The sequence below is a fragment of the Chrysemys picta genome, chromosome 5 (genome assembly GCF_011386835.1).
Source record: "Chrysemys picta bellii isolate R12L10 chromosome 5, ASM1138683v2, whole genome shotgun sequence".
In the NCBI taxonomy this organism is placed as follows: Eukaryota; Metazoa; Chordata; order Testudines; family Emydidae; genus Chrysemys; species Chrysemys picta.
This window is the reverse complement of record NC_088795.1, coordinates 94,669,128-94,693,196: the sequence shown is the minus strand read 5'-3', so window position 1 is coordinate 94,693,196 and position 24,069 is coordinate 94,669,128. Positions and strand designations below refer to the sequence as shown.

At 43.3% G+C, this 24,069-nt stretch overlaps 1 protein-coding gene across 13 annotated transcripts in view; it reads left to right on the top strand.

Moving 5' to 3' along the window:
- The window catches only part of ATP10D (ATPase phospholipid transporting 10D (putative)), a 120,142-nt gene that overhangs the window by 77,259 nt on the left and 18,814 nt on the right, over positions 1-24,069 (top strand). For all 13 annotated transcript variants that reach the window (XM_065598090.1, XM_042850341.2, XM_005309924.4 and 10 more), the window contains 4 exons: positions 7,533-7,721; positions 19,916-20,534; positions 21,959-22,062; positions 22,720-22,846. In XM_065598090.1, coding sequence (XP_065454162.1) covers positions 7,533-7,721; positions 19,916-20,534; positions 21,959-22,062; positions 22,720-22,846 — 1,039 coding nt within the window. The remainder of the gene's footprint in view (positions 1-7,532; positions 7,722-19,915; positions 20,535-21,958; positions 22,063-22,719; positions 22,847-24,069) is intronic.

The window sequence follows — 24,069 nt, the reverse complement described above, 5'->3', positions numbered from 1 at the left end:
AGTCTCCGCCGCCCATTGGAATTCTGGGTTGAGATCCCAATACCTGATGATGCAAAAACAGTGTCGTGGGGGGTTCTAGGTACATGTCATCAGGCCCCTCCCCCTCTGTCAGAGCAACGGCAGAAAATCGATTTGTGCCTTTTTACATGGGTTACCTGTGCAGACAACATACCACGGCAAGCATGGAACTAGCTCAGCTCACCGTCACCATGTCATCTGGGTGCCAGCAGACGTGGTACTGCATTGCTACACAGCAGCAGCTAATTGCCTTTTGGCAGTGGATGGTGTATTACGGTTGATGTCCGTCATCGTCCTATTCCTCAGTGAGTTCAATCAGAGGCACCCGGGAAACTTCTTCAGCAGATTCCTCTAAGAAATACTGAACCAAACTTTCCACTCTGGGCATCTGATTCTTCATTTTGTCTCCTGGAGACCCGGCAGTCCTATTGAACCGTCTTGACGATGATGGCTAGCAGTCGTAATACAGCATTTTCTGCCAAGCACCCAGAAGATGGCTATCAGTCATGCTGCACCATCTGCTGCCAGCTTAAGATGTAAAAATAGATGGACCAGATTCGTTCTGTATTCATTTGCTTCCCCCTCCCTCTGTGAAATCAACGACCTGCTAAACCCAGGGTTTTGAGTTCAATCTTTGGAGGGGGGGGGCATTCTGTGTGACAGTTGTTTGTGTTTCTCCCTGATGCACAGCCACTTTTGTTGATTTTAATTCCCTGTACCCGTATGCCATGTCGTCACTCGCCCCACCCTCCCGCCCTCCGTCAGACACTAGTTTCATGCCTTTTTTTCAGCCCAGACGCCATAGAACTGGGATCATGGAGCCTGCTCAGATCACCGCGGCAGTTTTGAGCACTATGAACACCACGCGCATTGTCCTGGAGTATATGCGGAGCCAGAACATGCCAAAGCTAAACCAGGACCAGGCGAGGCGGCGATTGCAGCGTGGCGACGAGAGTGATGAGGAAATTGACATGGACATAGACCTCTCACAAAATATGGGCCCCAGCAGTGTGCAAATCATGATGTTACTGGGGCAGGTTCATGCCGTGGAACGCCAATTCTGGGCCCGGGAAACAAGCACAGACTGGTGGGACCGCATCGTGTTGCAGTGTGGGACGATTCCCAGTGGCTGCGAAACTTTCGCATGCGTAAGGGCACTTTCATGGAACTTTGTGACCTGCTTTCCCCTGCCCTGAAGTGCCAGAATACCAGGATGAGAGCAGCCCTCACAGTGGAGAAGCGAGTGGTGATAGCCCTGTGGAAGCTTGCAACGCCAAACAGCTACCGGTCAGTCGGGAATCAATTTGGAGTGGGCAAATCTACTGTGGGGGTTGCTGTGATCCAAGTTGCCAGGGCAATCAAAGACCTGCTGATATCAAGGATAGTGACTCTGGGGAAACGTGCAGGCCATAGTGGATGGCTTTGCTGCAATGGGATTCCCAAACTGTGGTGGGGCGATAGACGGAACCCATATCCCTATCTTGTCACCGGAGCACCAAGCCACCGAGTACATAAACCGCAAGGAGTACTTTTCAATGGTGCTGCAAGCCCTGGTGGATCACAAGGGACGTTTCACCAACATCAACGTGGGATGGCCGGGAAAGGTACGTGATGCTCGCGTCTTCAGGCACTCTGGTCTGTTTCGAAAGCTGGAGGAAGGGACTTTCTTCCTGGACCAGAAAATAACCGTTGGGGATGTTGAGATGCCTATCGTTATCCTTGGGGACCCAGCCTACCCCTTAATGCCATGGCTCATGAACCCGTCCACAGGCAGCCTGGACGGTAGTCAGGACCTGTTCAACTATAGGCTGAGCAAGTGCCGAATGGTGGTGGAATGTGCATTTGGACGTTTAAAAGCGTGCTGGCGCAGCTTACTGACTCGGATAGACCTCAGCGAAACCAATATCTCCATTGTTATTGCTGCTTGCTGTGCACTCCACAATATCTGTGAGAGTAAGGGGGAGACATTTATGGCGGGGTGGGAGGTTGAGGCAAATCGCCTGGCCGCTGATTACGCGCAGCCCGACACCAGGGCGGTTAGAAGAACACAGCAGGGCGCAGTGCGCATCAGAGAAGCTTTGAAAACGAGTTTTGTGATTTGGCCAGGCTATGGTGTGAAACTTCTGTTTGTTTCTCTTTGATGAACCCTCCGCCCCCCCCGGTTCACTCTACTTCCCTGTAAACTAACCACCCTGCCCTCCCCTCCCCCACTTCGAGCACCGCTTGCAGAGGCAATAAAGTCATTGTTACTTCACATTCATGCATTCTTTATTAATTCATCACACAACTAGGGGGATAATTGCCAAGGTAGCCCGGGATGGGTGGGGGAGGAGGGAAAGAAAAGGACACACTGCAGTTTAAAACTTATTGAAGGCCAGCCTTCTGATGCTCAGGCAATCATCTGGGGTGGAGTGACTGGGTGGCTGGAGGCCGCCCCCACCGTGTTCTTGGGCGTCTGGGTGAGGAGGCAATGGGACTTGGGGAGGAGGGCTGTTGGTTACACAGGGGCTGTAGTGGTGTTCTCTGCTCCTGCTGCTTTTCCTGCAGCTCAGCCATACGCTGGAGCATATCAGTTTGATTCTCCAGGAGCCGGAGCATCGACTCTTGCCTTCTGTCACCAAGCTGACGCCACCTATCCTCTTCAGCCCGCCACTAGCTCTCTTCAGCCCGCGACTCAGCCCGCCACCTCTCCTCTCATTCATATTGTGCTTTTCTGCACTCTGACATTGTCTGCTTCCATGCATTCTGCTGTGCTCTGTCAGCGTGGGAAGACATCCGGAGCTCCGAGAACATATCATCCCGAGTCCGCCGTTTTCTCCTTCTAATCTTCACTAGCCTTTGCGAAGGAGAAACATTTGCAGCTGGTGGAGGAGAAGGGAGAGGTGGTAGTTAAAAAGACACATTTTAGAGAACAATGGGTACACTCTTTCATGTTAAATTTTGCTGTTCACATTATACAGCACATGTGCTTTCATTACCAGGTCGCATTTTTCCTCTTGCATTGAGGGCCTGCCGGTTTGGTGTGAGAGATCACTCACGCAGTGCCAGGCAACAGATTTCAGCTTGCAGGCAGCCATGGTAAGCCACAGTCTTTCGGCTTTTTTAACCTTCTTAACATTTGGGAATGGTTTCAAACAGTAGCGCCCTCATTTCCCATACCAAGCACCCATTGGGTTGGCCATTTAAAATGGGTTTGCAATGTAAAAGGAGGGGCTGCGGTTTCTGGGTTAACATGCAGCACAAACCCAACTACCCCCTCTCCCCCCCAATTCTCTGGGATGATCACTTCACCCCTCCCCCCACCGCGTGGCTAACAGCAGGGAACATTCACGTTCAGCCAAGCAGGAAAGGGCACCTCTGAATGTCCCCTTAATAAAATCATCCCATTTCAACCAGGTAACCGTGAATGATATCACTCTCCTGAGGATAACAAAGAGAGATAAGGAATGTATGTTGTCTGCATGCCAGCAAACGCCGGGACCATACGCTGCCATGCTTTGTTATGCAATGATTCCAGACTACGTGCTACTGGCCTGGCGTGGTAAAGTGTCCTACCAAGGCGGACGGGATAAGGCAGCCCTCCCCAGAAACCTTTTGCAAAGGCTTTGGGAGTACATGAAGGAGAGCTTTCTGGAGATGTCCCTGGAGGATTTCCGCTCCATCCCCATACATGTTAAGAGACTTTTCCAGTAGCTGTACTGGCCGTGATTGCCAGGGCAAATTAATCATTAATCATTAAACACACTTGCTTTTAAACCATGTGTAATATTTACAAAGGTACACTCACCAGAGGTCCCTTGTGTGCCCTCAGGGTCTGGGAGCACGCCTTAGGTGAGTTCGGGGGTTACTGGTTCCAGGTCCAGGGTGATAAACATATCCTGGCTGTTGGGGAAACCAGTTTCTCCGCTTCCTTGCTGTGCGCTATCTTCATTGTCTTCATCATCATCTTCCTCATACCCCGAACCCGCTTCCCTGTTGCGTATTTCTCCATTGATGGAGTCCAAGCACACGGTTGGGGTAGTGGTGGCTGCACCCCCTAGCATCGCATGCAGCTCCGCGTAGAAGCGGCATGTTTGCGGCTCTGCCCCGGACCTTCCGTTTGCCTCTCTGGCTTTGTGGTAGGCTTGCCTTAGCGCCTTAATTTTCACGCGGCACTGCTGTGCGTCCCTCTTATGGCCTTTGTCCTTCATGGCCTTTGAGACCTTTTCTAATATTTTGCCATTTTGTTTACTGCTACGGAGTTCAGCTAGCACTGATTCATCTCCCCATATGGCGAGCAGATCCCATACCTCCCATTCGGTCCATGATGGAGCTCTTTTGCGATCTTGGGACTCCATCATGGTTACCTGTGCTGATGAGCTCCGCATGGTCACCTGTGCTCTCCACACTGGGCAACAGGAAATGAAATTCAAAAGTTCGCGGGGCTTTTCATGTCTACGTGGTCAGTGCATCTGAGTTGAGAGCGCTGTCCAGAGCGGTCACAATGAAGCACTGTGGGATAGCTCCTGGAGGCCAATGACGTCGAATTCCATCCACACTACCCCAAATCCGACGCGCAAAGGTGATTTTTAGCGCTAATCCCCTCGTCGGAGGCGGAATAAAGAAACCGGTTTAAAGGGCCCTTTAAGTTGGGGATGTGACGGGTTGGATCACAGAAACCCCCTTGGGAGCTGCCACCCGATGTGCAAAGACTACCCCTGCTCCTGTTTTCCCTGCCAGCTCAGGACTCCAGCACCCTGTCTTGCTGAGCCAGACACTCCCGTCTGGCTCCAACACAGATCCAGGGTCTGAATCACTTGTCCCAAAGCTGCAAGTTTACCTGAAAACAGCTCACAGTAGTGTGCTTGTCTTTAGCACTCAGATGCCCAACTCCCAATGGGGTCTAAACCCAGATAAATCCGTTTTACCCTGCATAAAGCTTATGCAGGGCAAACTCATAAATTGTTCGCCCTCTATAACACTGATAGAGAGAGATGCACAGTTGTTTGCTCCCCCAGGTATTAATACATACTCTGAGTAAATTACTAAATAGAAAGTGATTTTATTAAATACAGACAGTAGGATTTAAGTGGTTCAAAGTAGTAACAGACAGAACAAAGTAAGTCACCAAGCAAAATAAAATAAAATGCGAAAATCTATGCCTAATCAAACTGAATACAGATAATCTCACCCTCAGAGATGCTTCAGTAAGTTTTTTCTCAGACTGGACACCTTCCAGGCCTGGGCACAATTCTTTCCCCTGGTACAGCTCTTGTTGCAGCTCAGGTGGTTGCTAGGGGATTCTTCATGATGGCTCCTCTCCCTCTCTGTTCTCTTCCCCCCTTTATATATCTTTTGCATAAGGCGGGAACTCTTTGTTCCTCTGGGTTTCCACCCCCCCTCACTGGAAAAGCACCAGGTTAAAGATGGATTCCAGTTCAGGTGACATGATCACATGTCACTGCAAGACTTCATTACTCACTTGCCAGCACACACATATACAGGAAGACTCACAGGTAAATACAGCCATCTGCAGACAATGGGAGTCATCAAGATTCCAAACCATCATTAATGGTCCACACTTTACACAATTACAATAGGCCCTCAGAGTTACATTTTATATTTCTAGTTTTAGATACAAGAGTGGTACATTTATACAAATCAGATGATCATACTCAGTAGATTATAAGCTTTGTAATGATACCTTACAAGAGACCTTTTGCATGAAGCATATCCCAGTTACGTTACATTCACTTATTACCGTATTTTCTCTAAAACTATCCCAGTTACATTATATTGACTTATCAAGTTTTTATAAAACCATATAGACTGCACAACGTCACAGGGGGAAAAAAGGGCTTCGTCGTGTGGACGTGTCCAGGCTTAATTCGATTTAATGCTGCTAAAGTCGACCTAAACTCGTAGTGTAGACCAGGCCTGAGATAGATAGATCAAAGGGCTTGCTTATAAAGCAGTTGTTTGTTTGATGACCTATATTTGATACGCACAGTGTGTTATGCATGGCAGTGCATAAAAGCACTTGAAAAGTGTTCTTAATGTTTGTATAAGATAATGCAAGTGCTACTAAATAATTCAGATCACCAGTGCATCTGCATTGAATCTTGCTGGCATAACTCCACAAGCGCACCAGCTGAAATGAATAAACCAAATTTAATCAGCATTTGCCATGTTGCTTTGAGAGGGTTTTTAAAAATAGGTGATATCTAGTGTGGGTAAGCAGTATTTCAGCCAGGTCATTGGGAGCAAAAATGCTGCATGCACTGTGTATGTCCTTTATAAATGAGACTTAAAGTAACATTAAATAGGAGGTGACTCAATTTTATGTAATTTCTGCTGAAGTGTTCATGAGTAAGGCTAAGATTCTGTCATGGTTATTTTTAATAAAAGTCATGGACAGGTCACAGGCAACAAACAGTTCACGGGAGCCCATGACCTGTCTGTGACTTTACTAAAAATAACGGGGGGGGGGGCGAGGGGCAGGGTTAGGTAGCAGAGAGAAATGACAACTGGAGTCCCGGGAGTAGGGGTGGGGAGGAGTCTAACAGGCTGATCCCCACAGAGGGACTCACAGACCCGGCTCTAGTGCTGGCTGCGGGGCAGGGATACACAGTCCCGGCTCCAGCCACGGTGGGGGGAAGGATGGTGATGGCCCTGCCTGGTGCTGGCCCCTCTGAATTAGAGTGAAGATCATCCCCTGTGAGAAATATCCAAGTTCCAGATGCATAAGGAGGGCTGGTAACAAAAGAGTTCTGGTATGCAAAGGGATTGGGGGGACAATTTAAGGGTGTGCCCTCATGAAATTAGGGTGGTGGGGAAGTGGAAATCTGTCTTTAGGGTTCAAAATTAACAATGCTCATGCAGGAATAAGACCCGGGTATCAGTGGCCAACTTAATAAAGACCTCTACTCAATGTGCTGCTGTGGTCAAAAAAGCCAATGAAATATTCGAATATACAAGGGATTAGGATAAGACTTCCAGGAGGAGCAGATTATAGTCTGCCTATTGAAGAGGTTCTTGTATCTTCCTCAGAAGCATCTGGTGCCAACCATTGTTGGAGACAGGATACTGGTCTAGATGGACTGTGTGTCTGATCCAGTATGTCAGTTCCTATGGTCCTTTGAATTATCATGCACTGAAACCTATCTGTGATTAAGGACCTGCTCCTGCAAAGTGTTGACCACACCTGTGAGATGCTGCATATATCCGGGTGTGCTCTCCTCTCTCCCAGAAGTGCTCCGAATCTAGCAGGATGGAGCCTTTGTTAGTTGCCCAAACTTCTCTAATCTCTTCATGTTATAAACTGTAGTAGGTTTTACTTTTTCAGTTTTAGATTAACTTCCCTGCAGCAGCTGCCAGTAGGATTTTGGGAAGTGATTATTCTATTTATAGGTACTTTCTAAGAGAACTTTATTCATTGTAAAGTCTTGCAACACTGAAACTGTCTTGTACCAGGCACCACATCAGACCTTTTGGAACTATATGGTAAGAGGATATCTATTTTATTTGATCAACAGGAAACTGATGTTGTTCCAGATGCAAAGCTCATGGAGAAATTTAATCAAATTACCTGTCATTCATATGCACAATCAGAAGAAACTGACAGACAGCCATCCTTGGAGACTGTATATATTACTGACTTCTTTCTTGCTCTGGCAATCTGTAATACTGTGATAGTTTCAGCTCCTAACCAACCACGTCAAAAGGTAAGAAAGAAAAATCTGCTACTCAAGTGGTCACACTTCTGGCTGCTGCAGCATATTATAACTTTTCATGTGTTCTCTATAGTCTTTTTGCATGGGGAGAAAACAAGGCACTGCCATTTAAAAGTGGTCATTTCCCTCTCCATTGGTTTGCCGTGTTTGCTTGAAGGAAAAGAATTATTGTACAGTTGAAACTGAACAGTCCAGTAAGTTAATGCATAACATGTCATGCTAGGAGTCTACTACAGGCCACCTAACCAGGTGGAAGAGGTGGATGAGGCTTTTTTTAAGCAACTAACAAAATCATCCAAAGCCCAAGATTTGGTGGTGATGGGGGACTTCAACTATCCGGATATATGTTGGGAAAATAACACAGCGGGGCACAGACTATCCAACAAATTCTTGGACTGCATTGGAGACAACTTTTTATTTCAGAAGGTTGAAAAAGCTACTGGGGGGAAGCTGTTCTAGACTTGATTTTAACAAATAGGGAGGAACTCGTTGAGAATTTGAAAGTAGAAGGCAGCCTGGGTGAAAGTGATCATGAAATCATAGAGTTTGCAATTCTAAGGAAGGGTAGAAGGGAGAACAGCAAAATAGAGACAATGGATTTCAGGAAGGCAAATTTTGGTAAGCTCAGAGAGCTGATAGGTAAGGTCCCATGGGAATCAAGACTGAGGGGAAAAACAACTGAGGAGAGTTGGCAGTTTTTCAAAGGGACACTATTAAGAGCCCAAAAGCAAGCTATTCCGCTGGTTAGGAAAGATAGAAAATGTGGCAAAAGACCACCTTGGCTTAACCATGAGATCTTGCATGATCTAAAAAATAAAAAGGAGTCATATAAAAAATGGAAACTGGGACAGATTACAAAGGATGAATATAGGCAAACAACACAGGAATGCAGGGGCAAGATTAGAAAGGCAAAGGCACAAAATGAGCTCAAACTAGCTACGGGAATAAAGGGAAACAAGAAGACTTTTTATCAATACATTAGAAGCAAGAGGAAGACCAAAGACAGGGTAGGCCCACTGCTTAGTGAAGAGGGAGAAACAGTAACAGGAAACTTGGAAATGGCGGAGATGCTTAATGACTTCTTTGTTTCGGTCTTCACCGAGAAGTCTGAAGGAATGCCTAACATAGTGAATGCTAATGGGAAGGGGGTAGGTTTAGCAGATAAAATAAAAAAAGAACAAGTTAAAAATCACTTAGAAAAGTTAGATGCCTGCAAGTCACCAGGGCCTGATGAAATGCATCCTAGAATACTCAAGGAGCTAATAGAGGAGGTATCTGAGCCTCTAGCTATTATCTTTGGAAAATCATGGGAGACAGGAGAGATTCCAGAAGACTGGAAAAGGGCAAATATAGTGCCCATCTATAAAAAGGGAAATAAAAACAACCCAGGAAACTACAGACCAGTTAGTTTAACTTCTGTGCCAGGGAAGATAATGGAGCAAGTAATTAAGGAAATCCTCTGCAAACACTTGGAAGGTGGTAAGGTGATAGGGAACAGCCAGCATGGATTTGTGAAGAACAAATCATGTCAAACCAATCTGATAGCTTTCTTTGATAGGATAACGAGCCTTGTGGATAAGGGTGAAGCTGTGGATGTGGTATACCTAGACTTTAGTAAGGCATTTGATACAGTCTCGCATAATATTCTTATCGATAAACTAGGCAAATACAATTTAGATGGGGCTACTATAAGGTGGGTGCATAACTGGCTGGATAACCGTACTCAGAGAGTTGTTATTAATGGTTCCCAAACCTGCTAGAAAGGCATAACGAGTGGGGTACCGCAGGGGTCTGTTTTGGGACCGGCGCTGTTCAAGATCTTCATCAACGACTTAGATATTGGCATAGAAAGTACGCTTATTAAGTTTGCGGATGATACCAAACTGGGAGGGATTGCAACTGCTTTGGAGGACAGGGTCATAATTCAAAATGATCTGGACGAATTGGAGAAATGGGCTGAGGTAAACAGGATGAAGTTTAACAAAGACAAATGCAAAGTGCTCCACTTAGGAAGGAAAAATCAGGTTCACACATACAGAATGGGAAGAGACTGTCTAGGAAGGAGTACGGCAGAAAGGGATCTAGGGGTTATAGTGGACCACAAGCTAAATGAGTCAACAGTGTGATGCTGTTGCAAAAAAAGCAAACATGATTCTGGGATGTATTAACAGGTGTGTTGTGAGCAAGACACGAGAAGTCATTCTTCCGCTCTACTCTGCTCTGGTTAGGCCTCAGCTGGAGTATTGTGTCCAGTTCTGGGCACCGCATTTTAAAAAAGATGTGGAGAAATTGGAAAGGGTCCAGAGAAGAGCAACAAGAATGATTAAAGGTCTTGAGAACATGACCTATGAAGGAAGGCTGAAAGAATTGGGTTTGTTTAGTTTGGAAAAGAGAAGACTGAGAGGGGACATGATAGCAGTTTTCAGGTATTTAAAAGGGTGTCATAAGGAGGAGGGAGAAAACTTGTTCACCTTAGCCTCTAAGGATAGAACAAGAAGCAATGGGTTTAAACTGCAGCAAGGGAGGTCTAGGTTGGACATTAGGAAAAAGTTCCTAACTGTCAGGGTGGTTAAACACTGGAATAAATTGCCTAGGGAGGTTGTGGAATCTCCATCTCTGGAGATATTTAAGAGTAGGTTAGATAAATGTCTATCAGGGATGGTCTAGACGGTATTTGGTCCTGCCATGCGGGCAGGGGACTGGACTCGATGACCTCTCGAGGTCCCTTCCAGTCCTAGAATCTATGAATCTATACAGCTAGCAAAAGTTTCCAGTGACTGAGGCTTGCCTTCAATACTTTATACTACATCTGTCAATTAATCGCAGTTAACTCACGCGATTAACTCAAAAAAATTAATTGGAGTACTTGTGGCACCTTGGAGACTAACAAATTTATTAGAGCATAAGCTTTCGTGGACTACAGCCCACTTCTTCGGATGCATATAGAATGGAACATATATTGAGGAGATATATATACACACATACAGAGAGCATAAATTTGTTAGTCTCTAAGGTGCCACAAGTACTCCTGTTCTTCTTTTTGCGGATACAGACTAACACGGCTGCTACTCTGAAAAAAATTAATTGTGATTTAAAAAATTAATCACAATAAATCAGTTTTAATCGTACTGTTAATAGAATACCAATTGAAATTTATTAAATATATTTGGATGTTTTTCTACTTTTTCAAATATATTGATATAAATTACAACACAGAATACAAAGTGTACAGTGCTCACTTTATATTGTTTTTATTACAAATATTTGCACTGTAAAATGAGAAGCAAAAAATATAGTATTTTTCAATTCACCTCATACAAGTACTGTGGTGCAATCTCTTTATCTTGAAACTGTCATAGAAATTTCTGTCCGTTCCAGCTGAGGAATAAGGAGAGACGGACACAGCTAGCCAAGCAAGGAGCCCCGGGAGGGGCGATCCGTTTATTTCAATTGCAATTGGGTTCGAGCTCATAAGTCAGCAAGAACAAAGAAAACACTTACACCAAAGCATTATATGCAGTTGCTCATGATAATCTATCGCTCTATGATTGGCCCAAATTTGCCATCATTACCATACATAATTAGCAAGCTACATGTATCTGCCCCTCTTATGACCCCTTATTGTTCATTTATTTGCCCCCTCCTCCTTGCTTATTTTGCAAACTAAGTGGTTAGCTATCTACAGGACGCAGGCACAGAGAGGTCCATTGTCTCCAGGTTTGGAGTTTGGCTACATTTCCTCTCGAAGGAACTTCCTGAGTTAAGACATAACTATAGCTGTGCTGTGTATCTTCCATGTGTACGTGACAAATGTGCCCCCTGGCAGTTAAGCAGAATAATTTTATATCAATTTCCCCCCCTTTGATCATGACTCATATAATGGGCTTATGATCACATTTTTCACAGCAGTAGGAGTGTTACAGCAAATATGTAGGGGTCAGAATATCAGCATCTGGCGTCGTTTCCGCCTTTGCCAAAACCCGTCTTTCTTGTAAAGAGAGAGATATCCCCTTCGATTTGCTAGTTGCCCTAGCACATTTAGACATTTTGCACATGGACAGTTTAAACACACACACAAAAATTAAACACAATCATCAGTAAAATCATAACACCTCCTTTCAGGAGTCCCTTTAACCAGCCTGTTAAGGAAGGGAACCAGGAAAATAAACCATCAAACCAATTGTGTCCAGCTACCTTCAGCAGACTTGTCTCAGACGATGTCTCTTAAGTGGGCTGCTCTGTCAAAGGTATCTTTATAGGTGTTGTTTACAAATACACAACACTCTTGGCCTATGAGGGCACAAGTTCCTCCTTGAGCTGCCAAAAAAAATCTAAAGCTGTATGATTTTGTAAAGCTAACTGTCTAAGTTGCTTAAGCTCAGTGGCTTGACTTGTAACTATTGTAGCAGTTTCATTAGCCATAATTTATAAAATACCCTGGAGTCTTATAACCCCTCTCCTAAGTCTGCGATTATTAGGGAATGTTGTCCATGTCATTGGTTCAAGGGCTGCATCCTATTCAGTTTGAGGTTTGCTAGTGTCCCTTACATGTCTAAACTTGCCTTTATGTAATTGCTTTACAATACAAGTGGGGGTAACAACCAGGCAAGATAACAAGAACCTGAGAAGTGTACTGGAAGGGTATGATAGGCTTTATTCCCACACACCCAGTAAGAACCGAACCCTGCTGGAACAGGGCCGGGAGGAGTATCCCATGTCGCTCCCAACGCTTTTTGTAACAGGGATGTATAACGTCCCATAAACCCAATAGGCCCATGCTTCTAGGAGATGTCTCAGTCTCTACATTTCTGCCTGCATACACACATTGCCCATCGGAGTTTTCTCATACCATAGTGCAGCTTTCATACAAACGCTATTGGCGCAGACACCCTTGTGGTTAATGTAGTCAGTGGTGTCAAAACAATAAATAAGGGGAGTGACCCACTCTCCATCACCATCTGGGTCCACATAGTATTTGCAAGTACTGTTCCCTAAAAACAGGCCTAGCCCATTTCCCAGGAGACACCACTCACCCTGCGCCTTGAAGGTTAACAAATACCCGGAGTTAGGGCTTATACCTTCTTGTTGCCAAGTATGAGTCATAGTCTGATGGGGAGTAACATACACCTTTGAATGAGTAATATTTGCAGCCATCAAAGGGATAGGAAGGAAAGAAAGACCTCATTCCGCATCGGGGGGCACCAAGGTGCACACCCAGCGAGAGTCATTCCTCCATTCTGGGATTCTGTTCCTCACCACATGACTAAATTTAATGAAATTATTATGGCCATAAGAAAGGGAAGGGAAAAACAACAAAATCAACAGAGGAAACATTTTCACAACAGGTTAAAATACCAACATATAAAAGAAAAAAGAGCACTAAACGTTAATCCAAATAATACAGTCCAATCTTCTATATCCATCGAAAACTGATATCAGTTGTTTAGGACCTTGGCTGCCCTGTAGTCATCTACTTCGGGTTGGCCTTGCCGATCGGCCAACAAGCATCGCTCCCGCGCTGGGGATCCTATTTAGGGGTTCCCTTTTGAGTGAATTTAAGTTTCAGTCCAGGCAAGATCTACACCATCCACCAATCCTCTAGTTAATCTTTCATTAGTGAAAGGTTGGGCATTTCGTTAATTTGGAAGGAGAGTAACAGCATGTGGAACTTTTACCACTAGGTGATGTCCCTGTACCAACTGTTGAGCTTTCTCAACTAACAAAGCTGCAGCAGCTAGGGCTTTAACATTCTACTGCTTCTCTTGCAACAGGATTCAGTAGTGCTAAAAAATAGGCCACAGGCCGTTGCTGTGATCCTAACGCTTGCTTAAGAATACCAGAGGCCACCCCTGCCCTTTCATGAACAAATAAGGTAAAAGGTTTCCTATAATCCGGGAATCCCAAGACAGGTGCCGATGCAAGGGCTGTCTTGATACTTTCAAAAGATTTGGTAGCATCTTTAGTCCATTTCACTGGGTCAGGTTCATCCTTAGTGGTCATCTGCACTAGTGGTTTTGACATTTCCCCATACTCAGGAATCCAGGACTTACAGAATCCTGCCATGCTGAGGAACCCCCTTAACTGTCTCTTTGTCTTGGGCTGGGGTACATTTAAAATGGCACTTATTCTTTCCTGAGCAAGGCTTCTCTTTCCTGGTTTTAGTATGTGCCCTAAATATTTCACCTCCTGTGAGCAATATTGAATCTTTGAGAGTGACACCTTGTGTCCTTTCATTGCTAAGGCACATAAAAGCTCTATGAGTCCTGCTTATTAACTTCTTGTGTTTCTGAGCATAATAAAAGATCATCCACATACAAAAGCAACATGGACTGTCCTGGGAGAATTACATCTTGTAAATCTTTATGTAACACAGCTGAAAATATAGCGGGGGATTCCACATACCCCTGAGGGAGATGCCCCCATGATATCTGGGATGACCCCTAAAAATGACTCAATTAAGGGAGTCAGTCCCTTTATTGCCTCTCGTGGGAGAGGGTATTAGGGAATGCGAGGGGGGTCTATGTCTGTCCTAACACGTACCAAACTGGCTCAGCTGACTTTAGTAATCCCACGTCAGTGTTTTTTGTTCCCCATACCCAAGGTGGGACAGCATTTTCCAACTCCCTGGGGAGCATTGCGAAATATGAAGGAGTTTTGGGATTCATTAGAGCCATCAAGGGGATGACAGAGTCATCTGACAGGCTCAAAAGAATGCCTTGGTCAGAGCAATGAATAGTAGCCCAGAGTTTGCACAGCAAATCACATCCCAATAAACTGGTTGGTCCTTGGGTAAGTAGGAAGGCATGTTCCTCAGACAGGGACCCTATGTGTATGCTTAAAGGTTTGGAAATCTGACAACGAAAAGGATTTCCTTCAATTCCCATAACACGTTCAATTTTGCCACTTTTAGGAAGATCCAAATCAGTAAGGGTAGAAGGGGTGGCTCCTGTGTCTAATAAGCAATCATGCTGTTTTCTTCCAATCATCAAAGGAACTAGGGGATCATTGCGGGATAAGGAAAACACTGGGCAACATAACAACGTGGAACCCCCTTCATCCCATCAGTCGTAAAGTCCCCATCCTGCATCATCCTCTGGAAGGGTTGATTAGGCGGTGCCCAAGCTGGACCTTGGCCCTTATTAACACCTTGAGGAGGTTTAAATTGTCCCTGGGCTCTCAGTCTACAATCTCTCTTTATGCGCCCTTCTTGATGACAGTAATAACAAATTAAAAGTCCTCTGGACCCCCCTTTACTGGGTCCCACTATACCAACGAACCCTTATCCTCTTCCTCGGCTTCTGCCGACACCAGACTCTGCTCCCTTCAATACAGCCACCAACGTTCTTATATTTCCTTTTTTTCTTCCTTCACCCTCTCAGCCTTTCATTGGGCTTCTCACCTGTTAAACACTCTGGTGGCAATAGCCACTATCTGAGAGAGAGAGGTATCCCTGCAAATTTTCCACATCATTTAATCTCCACCTTATATATTTTGCAGCCTGGTCTTTAAACAATCCAATCCTCTTATCACTGGCATATTTGCCTCTGCTTCGGGATCTAGACCCCCAAACAACCTAGTAGCTTTCATCAGTCTTTTCATAATAGTCTGAGGGGGTGTTCATCTGGGCCTTGATGGACAAAAGTTACTTTACTCCAATTAGTAGTCCTCTGCCCAGCCTTCTTAATTCCATTTAAAGAGGTTAACTTCTGTTGTTCTCCAGCATTGTTGTAATCTCAGTTAGGATCACGCCAGTTACATCTCCTGCTGTAAGGGCATTCCGTCCTGGTGGCGGTGGGGGTAAATCACCTATAGACTCCTGAGTTCGACTGAGCACTTGTTTCCTTTCTTTCAATGTCCTATGTACAGATTCTGGGTCGTCCCTGACCTTTTGGGGTAGTAATCTTCCAATTCAATAGGTCACTGATAGAGAAAGGAGTGTGGACATAGCGGTTAACAACCTGACTCTCTCCGGTATGAACAGGGTACTGTTTTAAGGGCAATTGGAGTGCCAGAGAGTCCTGTCCTTCTTGTTTAATGAGCTCGAAATTGACATCTCCAGGAATACACTCGGGAGACTAACTCCATGAGCCGGTCAAGGAGTCGGGCAGACTTCACCTGCGAACGTGGCTTCAAGTATTATAGGCCACTGGCAGATCAGGATACAATGTGGCTCGGGGTCGGGATAGGGTTAGAGGCAGATCCTACACCGGTGCAGAGGCGGTTCCTGGGACCACCCGATTTACCTGAATGGGAAGGGGTTGAGGGGACTCAGTTGATGGGGGAACAGGCCTATAATCATCTTCCTCTACTCTACACTGCTGGTAAGGAGGAGGTTTAGTTTGTTGTAACATGAGAGTGCACTCTTTATCTTTGCAAATTGGAGCAGCGCTATAAAACAAATACAGATAATTCATTCGTTCTGGTCTTAAATCTTCCAGGATGGTTCTCAAGGTTTTGAGGCGAAGTCTTCCCCAATTCCTGAGAACACATCCCAGAAGTGTGCCGGCATCGAATTTCCCCTGACAATTTCCCATGTCAGGTCTGACTGACTGACTCCTAAATTTCCTGCTTCAGTTCTCCACGATCCACAGTGTTACCGAGAACAAAGCCCTGGAGTCAGTGACGGTTTCCTTTATGTCCTGGGGAGACCACCCACGCTATCCAGTCAGCCTCTGTTCCTGTCTGGGTAATCTCCTGTCATCCGAAACTTGTTTTTATACTGGGCCAGCACTCTAAAAGTGTTTAACTGCCAGATGGATGTCCCAGTAATTTCACCGAGGCTGTCCCAAGGAAACCGTCGGGTCTAAGACCCCTGTGTACACATAACATAAAACAGAGACAATTTACCCGTCTCCTGATGAGGCCTCTTCCAACGCGATCTGTCTCGTTGCTTGTGGTCCGTCTCTGAGTCCTCCTTATCGTCCCCGCCGGGGGCCAACTCCCAAGGTAAACTCACCTCGGCGCGCGCTGGTCCTTCTCGAGGGAGGGGCCCTGGAGCGGTTCCAAGCTGGAGATGTCCCTTCGTGGTCGCCAAAACTGTCATAGAAATTTCTGTCCGTTCCAGCTGAGGAATAAGGAGAGACGGACACAGCTAGCCAAGCAAGGAGCCCCGGGAGGGGCGATCCGTTTATTTCAATTGCAATTGGGTTCGAGCTCATAAGTCAGCAAGAACAAAGAAAACACTTACACCAAAGCATTATATGCAGTTGCTCATGATAATCTATCGCTCTATGATTGGCCCAAATTTGCCATCATTACCATACATAATTAGCAAGCTACATGTATCTGCCCCTCTTATGACCCCTTATTGTTCATTTATTTGCTCCCTCCTCCTTGCTTATTTTGCAAACTAAGTGGTTAGCTATCTACAGGATGCAGGCACGGAGAGGTCCATTGTCTCCAGGTTTGGAGTTCGGCAACATTTCCTCTCGAAGGAACTTCCTGAGTTAAGACATAGCTATAGCTGTGCTGTATATCTTCCATGTGTACGTGACAAATGTGCCCCCTGGCAGTTAAGCAGAATAATTTTATATCAAAAGTGAAATTTTTTTTGGTTATATAACTGCACTCAAAAACAAAACAATGTAAAACTTTAGAGCCTCCCAGTCCACTCAGTCCTATTTCTTGTTCAGCCAATTGCGAAGACAAACAAGTTTGTTTACATTTAGGGGAGATAATGCTGCCCTGTTCTTATTGACAGTGTCACCAGAAAGTGAGAACAGTCGTTTGCATGGCACTTTTGTAGCCGGCATTGCAAGGTATTTATGTGCCAAATATACTAAACATTCATATGCCTCTTCATGCTTCGGCCACCATTCCAGAGGACAGGCTTCCATGCTGATGACGCTTATTAAAAAAAGCATGCGTTAATTAAATTTTGACTGAACTCCTTGGAGGAGAACAGTACTATATGTCTCCTGCTCTGTTTTACCCTCATTCTGCCATGTATTTCCTATTATAGCAGTCTTGGATGATGACCCAGCACGTGTTCATTTTAAGAACACTTTCACTACAGATTTGACAAAACACAAAGACGGTACCAATGTGAGATTTCTACAGCACTCATTCCAAGGTTTAAGAATCCGAAGTGCCTTCCAAGGATGAGGTGTGGAGCATGCGTTCAGAAGGGTTAAAAGAACAACACTCATGGAAACTACGGAACCTGAACCACCAAAAAAGAAAATCAACCTTCTGCTGGTGGCATCCGACTCAGATGATGAGAGTGAACATGCGTCAGTCTGCACTGCTTTGGATCGTTATCGAGAAGAACCCATCATCAGCATGGATACACCTTCTGGAATGGTATTTGAAGCATGAAGGGACATATGAATCTTTAGCGCATCTGGCACGTAAATATCTTGCAACACCAGCTACAACAGTGCCATGCGAACATCTGTTCTCACTTTCAGGTGACACTGTAAACAAGAAGCAGGCAGCATTAGCGCCCGTAAATGTAAACAAACTTGTTTTGTCTTAGCGCATGGCTGAACAAGAAGTAGGACTGAGTGGACTGGTAGGCTCTAAAGATTTACATTGTTTTGTTTTTGAGTGCAGTTATGTAATAAAGAAAATCTACATTTGTAAGTTGCACTTTCATGATAGAGATTGCATTACAGTACTTGTATAAGATGAATTGAAAAATACCATTTCTTTTGTTTTTTATAGCACAAATATTTGTAATCAAAAATAAATATAAAGTGAGCACTGTACACTGGGTTCTGTGTTTGTAATTAAAATAAATATATTTTAAAATGTAGAAAACATCCAAAAATATTTAAAGAAATGGTATTCTGTTTTTTAATCATGCGATTAATTTTTTTAATCACTTGACAGCCCTACTTTATACTTATCTTGTACAAGAGGAACTCTAAGATTAAATTGGATTTGCCATTTTACACCTATTCACCAATAAAATTCTTGATTTTAATGCCCCATCCAGTATGAAAAATGTGGTATATAGCAAACTGTAGCTGCCTCCTGGCATTACTACAAAGCTAGGGAGAGCCTGCTTTTCAGTTTTATACTGTAATAATAATAATAAAAATGTACCTAGATATGGCAGCTTGGATGCATTGCTAAGGCACAACCGCTATTTTGTGGGTAATGATCTTCTTCTTTTCAGTAATAAATTATCACTTTGTTATTAACTGGAACTCACTGTTTTTTAAAAAAAATTAAATCTAATTTAACCTCTGAGTAACCTTATTTTAGAAAAGGTTAGGGTTGAACTTCCCACAGAAAGCATGTGATTTACTGTAAGTAAATGTCACTTAATTGAAAACTTGTTCCTCTTGCTAAATTGCAGGGTTTCAAACCTATAATAGGATGCAGATCTTTAGAATGTCATATTTGTGAATTTGGCTTTGCTGCTGCATTCAAAAAATGGTTGATGGAAAAAATTGCTTATTTCCCCCAAGCAATAATACAAAAAACTCCTATCCAATCACTCTAACCTAATTCACAGATGGAAAATATGCTAAACATTTTAAATAGTAAAATAAATTCCATAACTCTTTGTAGTGTTTTTCTTCAGAGTGCTTTATAACCACAAGACGTTAGCTGTTTGCAATAGATGTAAGCTATTAACTGTAGTACTGTTCTGATCAGTGTCCAATATAGTAAACCGAGCATTTTGTATTAGTTTTTTCTGTGTAAGTCCAAATAATAAAAAAAGTGCTTCTAAAGGATTTTATTTCTAAAAGTTATTTTTAGGTGATTATTGTCCCCTTTTTTGTGGTGCAGGTTTAATCCTTGCACGCATCTGATTGATTGAGAATAAGCAGAATAAAACTTTAAGTCCATTTGCTGTGAAATTAAAAAAAGTTAGAAAGTAAGTCATGCTATTTATTTCATTATTGGTCCAAATTCTAGAAATGGACCACAGTCATTAATCAGACTTGGAATGAGTGTAATTTTACAAATCTGAAGTGTGTTTACAGTTGATGTGCTTGGAATCTAATTACCTATGGGTTTGACTGAATTTATTTAATAGAATTATATGGTTTTTTATATATAATACACACAAATACAAAATTTAAGTCCAAAAAATCAACATTGAAGTTTAAATAAGTGATATATAAAGAAAAATATCCTTGCTGAAATAAAATACCTCCATTACTAAATGAAATTGTTTCAGCACACATATAAATGTTTTTGATGATTTTTTTTTTTTAATTCTGTTGCAGATGAGACTATCTTCACTAGGTAGAATGCCTATTAAATCCCTTGAGGAAATCAAACAGATGTTCCAGAGGTTGTCAGTCCGAAGGCTGAGTTCATCACCAGTTCCAAGTGCAAAAGAGTCATCATCTGAGAGCCCTAATACTTTTGTGAGCAAACTATCTATTTTCAGAGTGAAGCTGGCTTCACCTGCTATGGAAGGGGTGGCCCAAGCAGTTAATGAACCTCAGGCTACTGATAGCCCACAATGCGCCAAAGTACCTCCACTTGGACCACTAGATAGAGTGGACGTAGCTGCAGGCAGTGAGCACTGTGATGCTGGATCATCTCTTGAACAATCTATAACTAAGCTGTGTTATGAGGCTGAGAGCCCTGATGAAGCTGCACTAGTTCATGCTGCCAAGGCTTACAAATGCACTTTACAGTCTAGGACTCCTGATCAAGTTACTGTGGACCTGGCTGCTTTGGGATCTTTGACATTTCAGCTTTTGCACATTTTGCCTTTTGACTCAGTACGAAAAAGAATGTCAGTAGTAGTTAGACATCCGCTCTCCAACAAAGTGGTGGTGTACACGAAAGGTGCAGACTCTGTCATTATGGATTTGTTGTGGACTGGACCTGCTGGTACGTACAGAACTTTGTCAGCTCTTGGTTTCATCTTTGTATTTCACAAGAGTAATTAGTTGAATAAAAATTTTTTGGAATGACACATAAAAGGAGGTAAATAACTAAACAGACCTACCTCAGTCAACAGTTCCCTGGTTCCTGTGCTCCCACAGAAATATCTAGTTATTCATTCCTTAGGTGTGTGACAGGTGCTTTACAGACACCCAAGAAAGATAGGAAAACTGGGGTTCAAGATCTCAATTCAGCAAAATACATAGACACAGCTGAACTTTAAGCACATATGTACACCCATTGAAGACAATGGGGCTATTGCTGTGCTTAAAACAAAGCACCTGCTCAAGTATTGTGCTGAATTTGGACCTCCTATTATGATAGTAACACATCTTCTTAATGAACGTATGAAATACACTATATTGGAGTTAGACCATGTCCACTCTTTCTTTATGTCAATAGTTCTGAGTTCTCAGATAGAACTTATAATATTAGATGTTAAAAGAACAGGAGTACTTGTGGCACCTTAGAGACTAACAAATTTATTTGGGCATAAGCTTTTGTGGGCTAAGACCCACTTCATCAGATGCATGGAGTGGAAAATACAGTAGGAAGATGTATACAGAGAAAAGATGTGGGTTGCCATACCAACTCTAACGAGACAAATCAATTAAAGTGGACTATTCTCAGCTGGAAGAAAAACCTAATATTAAATGTTGTCACCTGATGTATGAACTCTAGCCTGTGTCTGTAGAGTTCTGTTGGCACCTTTTACTTGTGCCTGTTTATGTGGCAGACACTTTTGGACTCTGCAACAGGAAACATTGACTTCTGTAGTACAATTTCTTGTTTGCTGTTGCACTATAATGATTAATTTACATGGAATGGAAAACACCAACTGCTTTTTATTGAAGGTCATTGAGGGCAAGAAAACATGTCGTCTTAACTATATGGGTCAGTGATGAATATCTGTTTGTTGTTGTTGTTATCATTATTTTTATTTTTAATTAAGAAAAAAATTCTGATATTTTTTAGATTTGAGAAAACTCAGGGTGGGCATTTTCTAAAAGTGCTGTGTTGCCCTTACTTTTCTCCCATTGAAATCAAAGGGAGTTTTACCATTGATTTAAGTGGGAGAAGAGTTAGCCCAATACAGAGTACTTTTGCAAATCCCACCCTTCGATTTTTGGTCTAATTTGATCTGAAGAGTGTCCTTTTAATCATCTCCCTGCTAACCCCTTGACAGAGCAAGACATCCTGGTACGGTCACCAAACATGTGACCTGAATATGGTTTGCAAATATAAAGATCGATTTAAAAGTTAAAATAATACTAGTTTTATTTTTATTTTTAGACCTGCTCTTTTGAAAGTCTGTCAATAAGTAAATGTCAACAATTCATATTTTACTTCCCTTTTTTTTTAAATTTCAGATGATAAATCAGAAATGGACCAAAAGACGATTAAGGAGAGAACTCAGAAACACTTGGATGATTATGCCAGAAGAGGACTGCGCACATTGTGTATAGCTAAAAAGGTAACTTGTGAAGAGATTTATGATAATTCATGAAATGACATACTTTCCCCGGGAGGTGAAGTGCTATAGCTCTGAGACATACATCACTACTTCTAAACAAATGCTTGCATATCAGCACTAGAATTTTATTTAATTTTGTGTGATCAAAGAGAGATCAGTAATTTGACCTGTGCTACTGCATAACTTCACTTTTAACAGTCATAGCTGGTGGCATTGGAGGATGTCAGACAGCTTAATGTTTACAACTTTATCCATAAAATTGTGATTAGCAAATAGTTAACCTGGTTTTCTGAGTAAGACATGTGGGAGATGAGTAGGGTTAGGGAAATGTTCACAAAACGTATGAGACTTGCCCAGTTTGGGGGTTCATTACAAATCCCGGTGAACCTGGGCCAGTTTTATGGCTTCACTTTCAGACCATGTACAGCTGACAGTGTTGCGTGGTTTGAATGTTAAATGTCATTTTGACATTTCAGCTGAGTTTCATTTTGGATTCAGAGTTGCCCAGAAATTCAAATTATAGTTCAGCAGTAATGAAAGGGAAAGAAATTTGCCCAAACCTCTCTGTAAACTAAAACCTCAGAGGTTGTATAGCTCAAGCAGTGAGTAGAGCTGAGGCTTTGATCTGTGTTTTTTTTTTCCCCTCTTCCTCCACAGGTGATGAGTGATGCAGAATATGCTGAGTGGTTAAATAGTCATTTTTTAGCAGAAACCAGTATTGACAATAAGGAAGAGCTGCTGCTTGAATCTACCATGAAGCTTGAGACCAAGTTAACACTCCTTGGTAGGTAGAAAACATTATCACTTGCTGGAAACTGTATTGTAGTAAAAATCTACTTGAATAAATGGATTCATTTTGAAAGGCACTATGCAAAGCTGGATTTGTTTTTAAAGTGGCTTTCTGCAGACTTAGGATTTATGGCTTTTTATTAAATTTCCATAAGTCTCTCTTGTAAGTTTGCAAATACGGGGCCTGATACAAATCCCATTGAAGACAGCTGGAGTCTTTCCAGTGTCTAATGGTTTTGAATGAAGCCCAGATGAAGTCTCTCTAGCTTTGCATACACCAGAGCATCTGGGCATTGCCAATGATATTACAAGCCTGTTAGGAGATTGTAGCGTGTCACAGACTCATGCTAAAGTGCATTGCTGGTGTAGCAGCAGCAATGGTGCAGTTAGTGTCCCTAGACCATTTGGTAGTAAAACGTCAGCCACAGCTCTATACTAACACTGCTCCTGGGCTAGTTCACTTTAGCTATGGAAGAACTAGAGAAAATCTTCAGTGTAGATGCAGCCAGACTGAGCGGGGAACGTGGGACAGGCCTCCTCATGCCTGCAGGATGGCAGTCGGTTTGTGGGCTGGGGTAGTGGCTGTGGACAACTGCTTATGTGATGACCTTTGGAAAAAAAAAAAAAAGGTCAAAGACTAGATTGTAGCCGTGGGGGGAAACTAGCCCTTGCTAGAAGCAGAAGAGACTTTTTCTGTTGACTTTTTTTTTTTTTTAATGACATGCTACTACCATGTAAAGAAGGTAACTGTGTCCACCTTTATGCTGTGTGACTTTATATTTTGCCAAGTGGTAGTTGCTTTGCTTTCTCGTAAAATAAGGGTCAGATTGTGCAGCGGTGATGAGGGTGTTGGGAGCCTTCTCTCCATAATCCCTTGTGTCCTGTGCATGGGACAGGCACAATAGCAGTCTTTGGTACTAGACAAAACAAGGGAATGGTCCCTCCTAGCTAGGGTGACCAGATGTCCTGATTTTATAGGGACAGTCCTGATTTTTGGGTCTTTTTCTTATATAGGCTTCTATTACCCCTGTCCTGATTTTTCACTCTTGCTGTCTGGTCACCCTACTCCTAGCTCTCCTGGGTGTCAGGGAAGGGAGGAGCCAGGATGTGATGGGGGAGAAGCGAGGGTGTGACGTTACCTAGGGTACAAACTGGACTAATGAACAGCTGCGTCCCTTCAATTCTCCAGCCTAGGGTGTCTTTTATACTGCTTTGTTG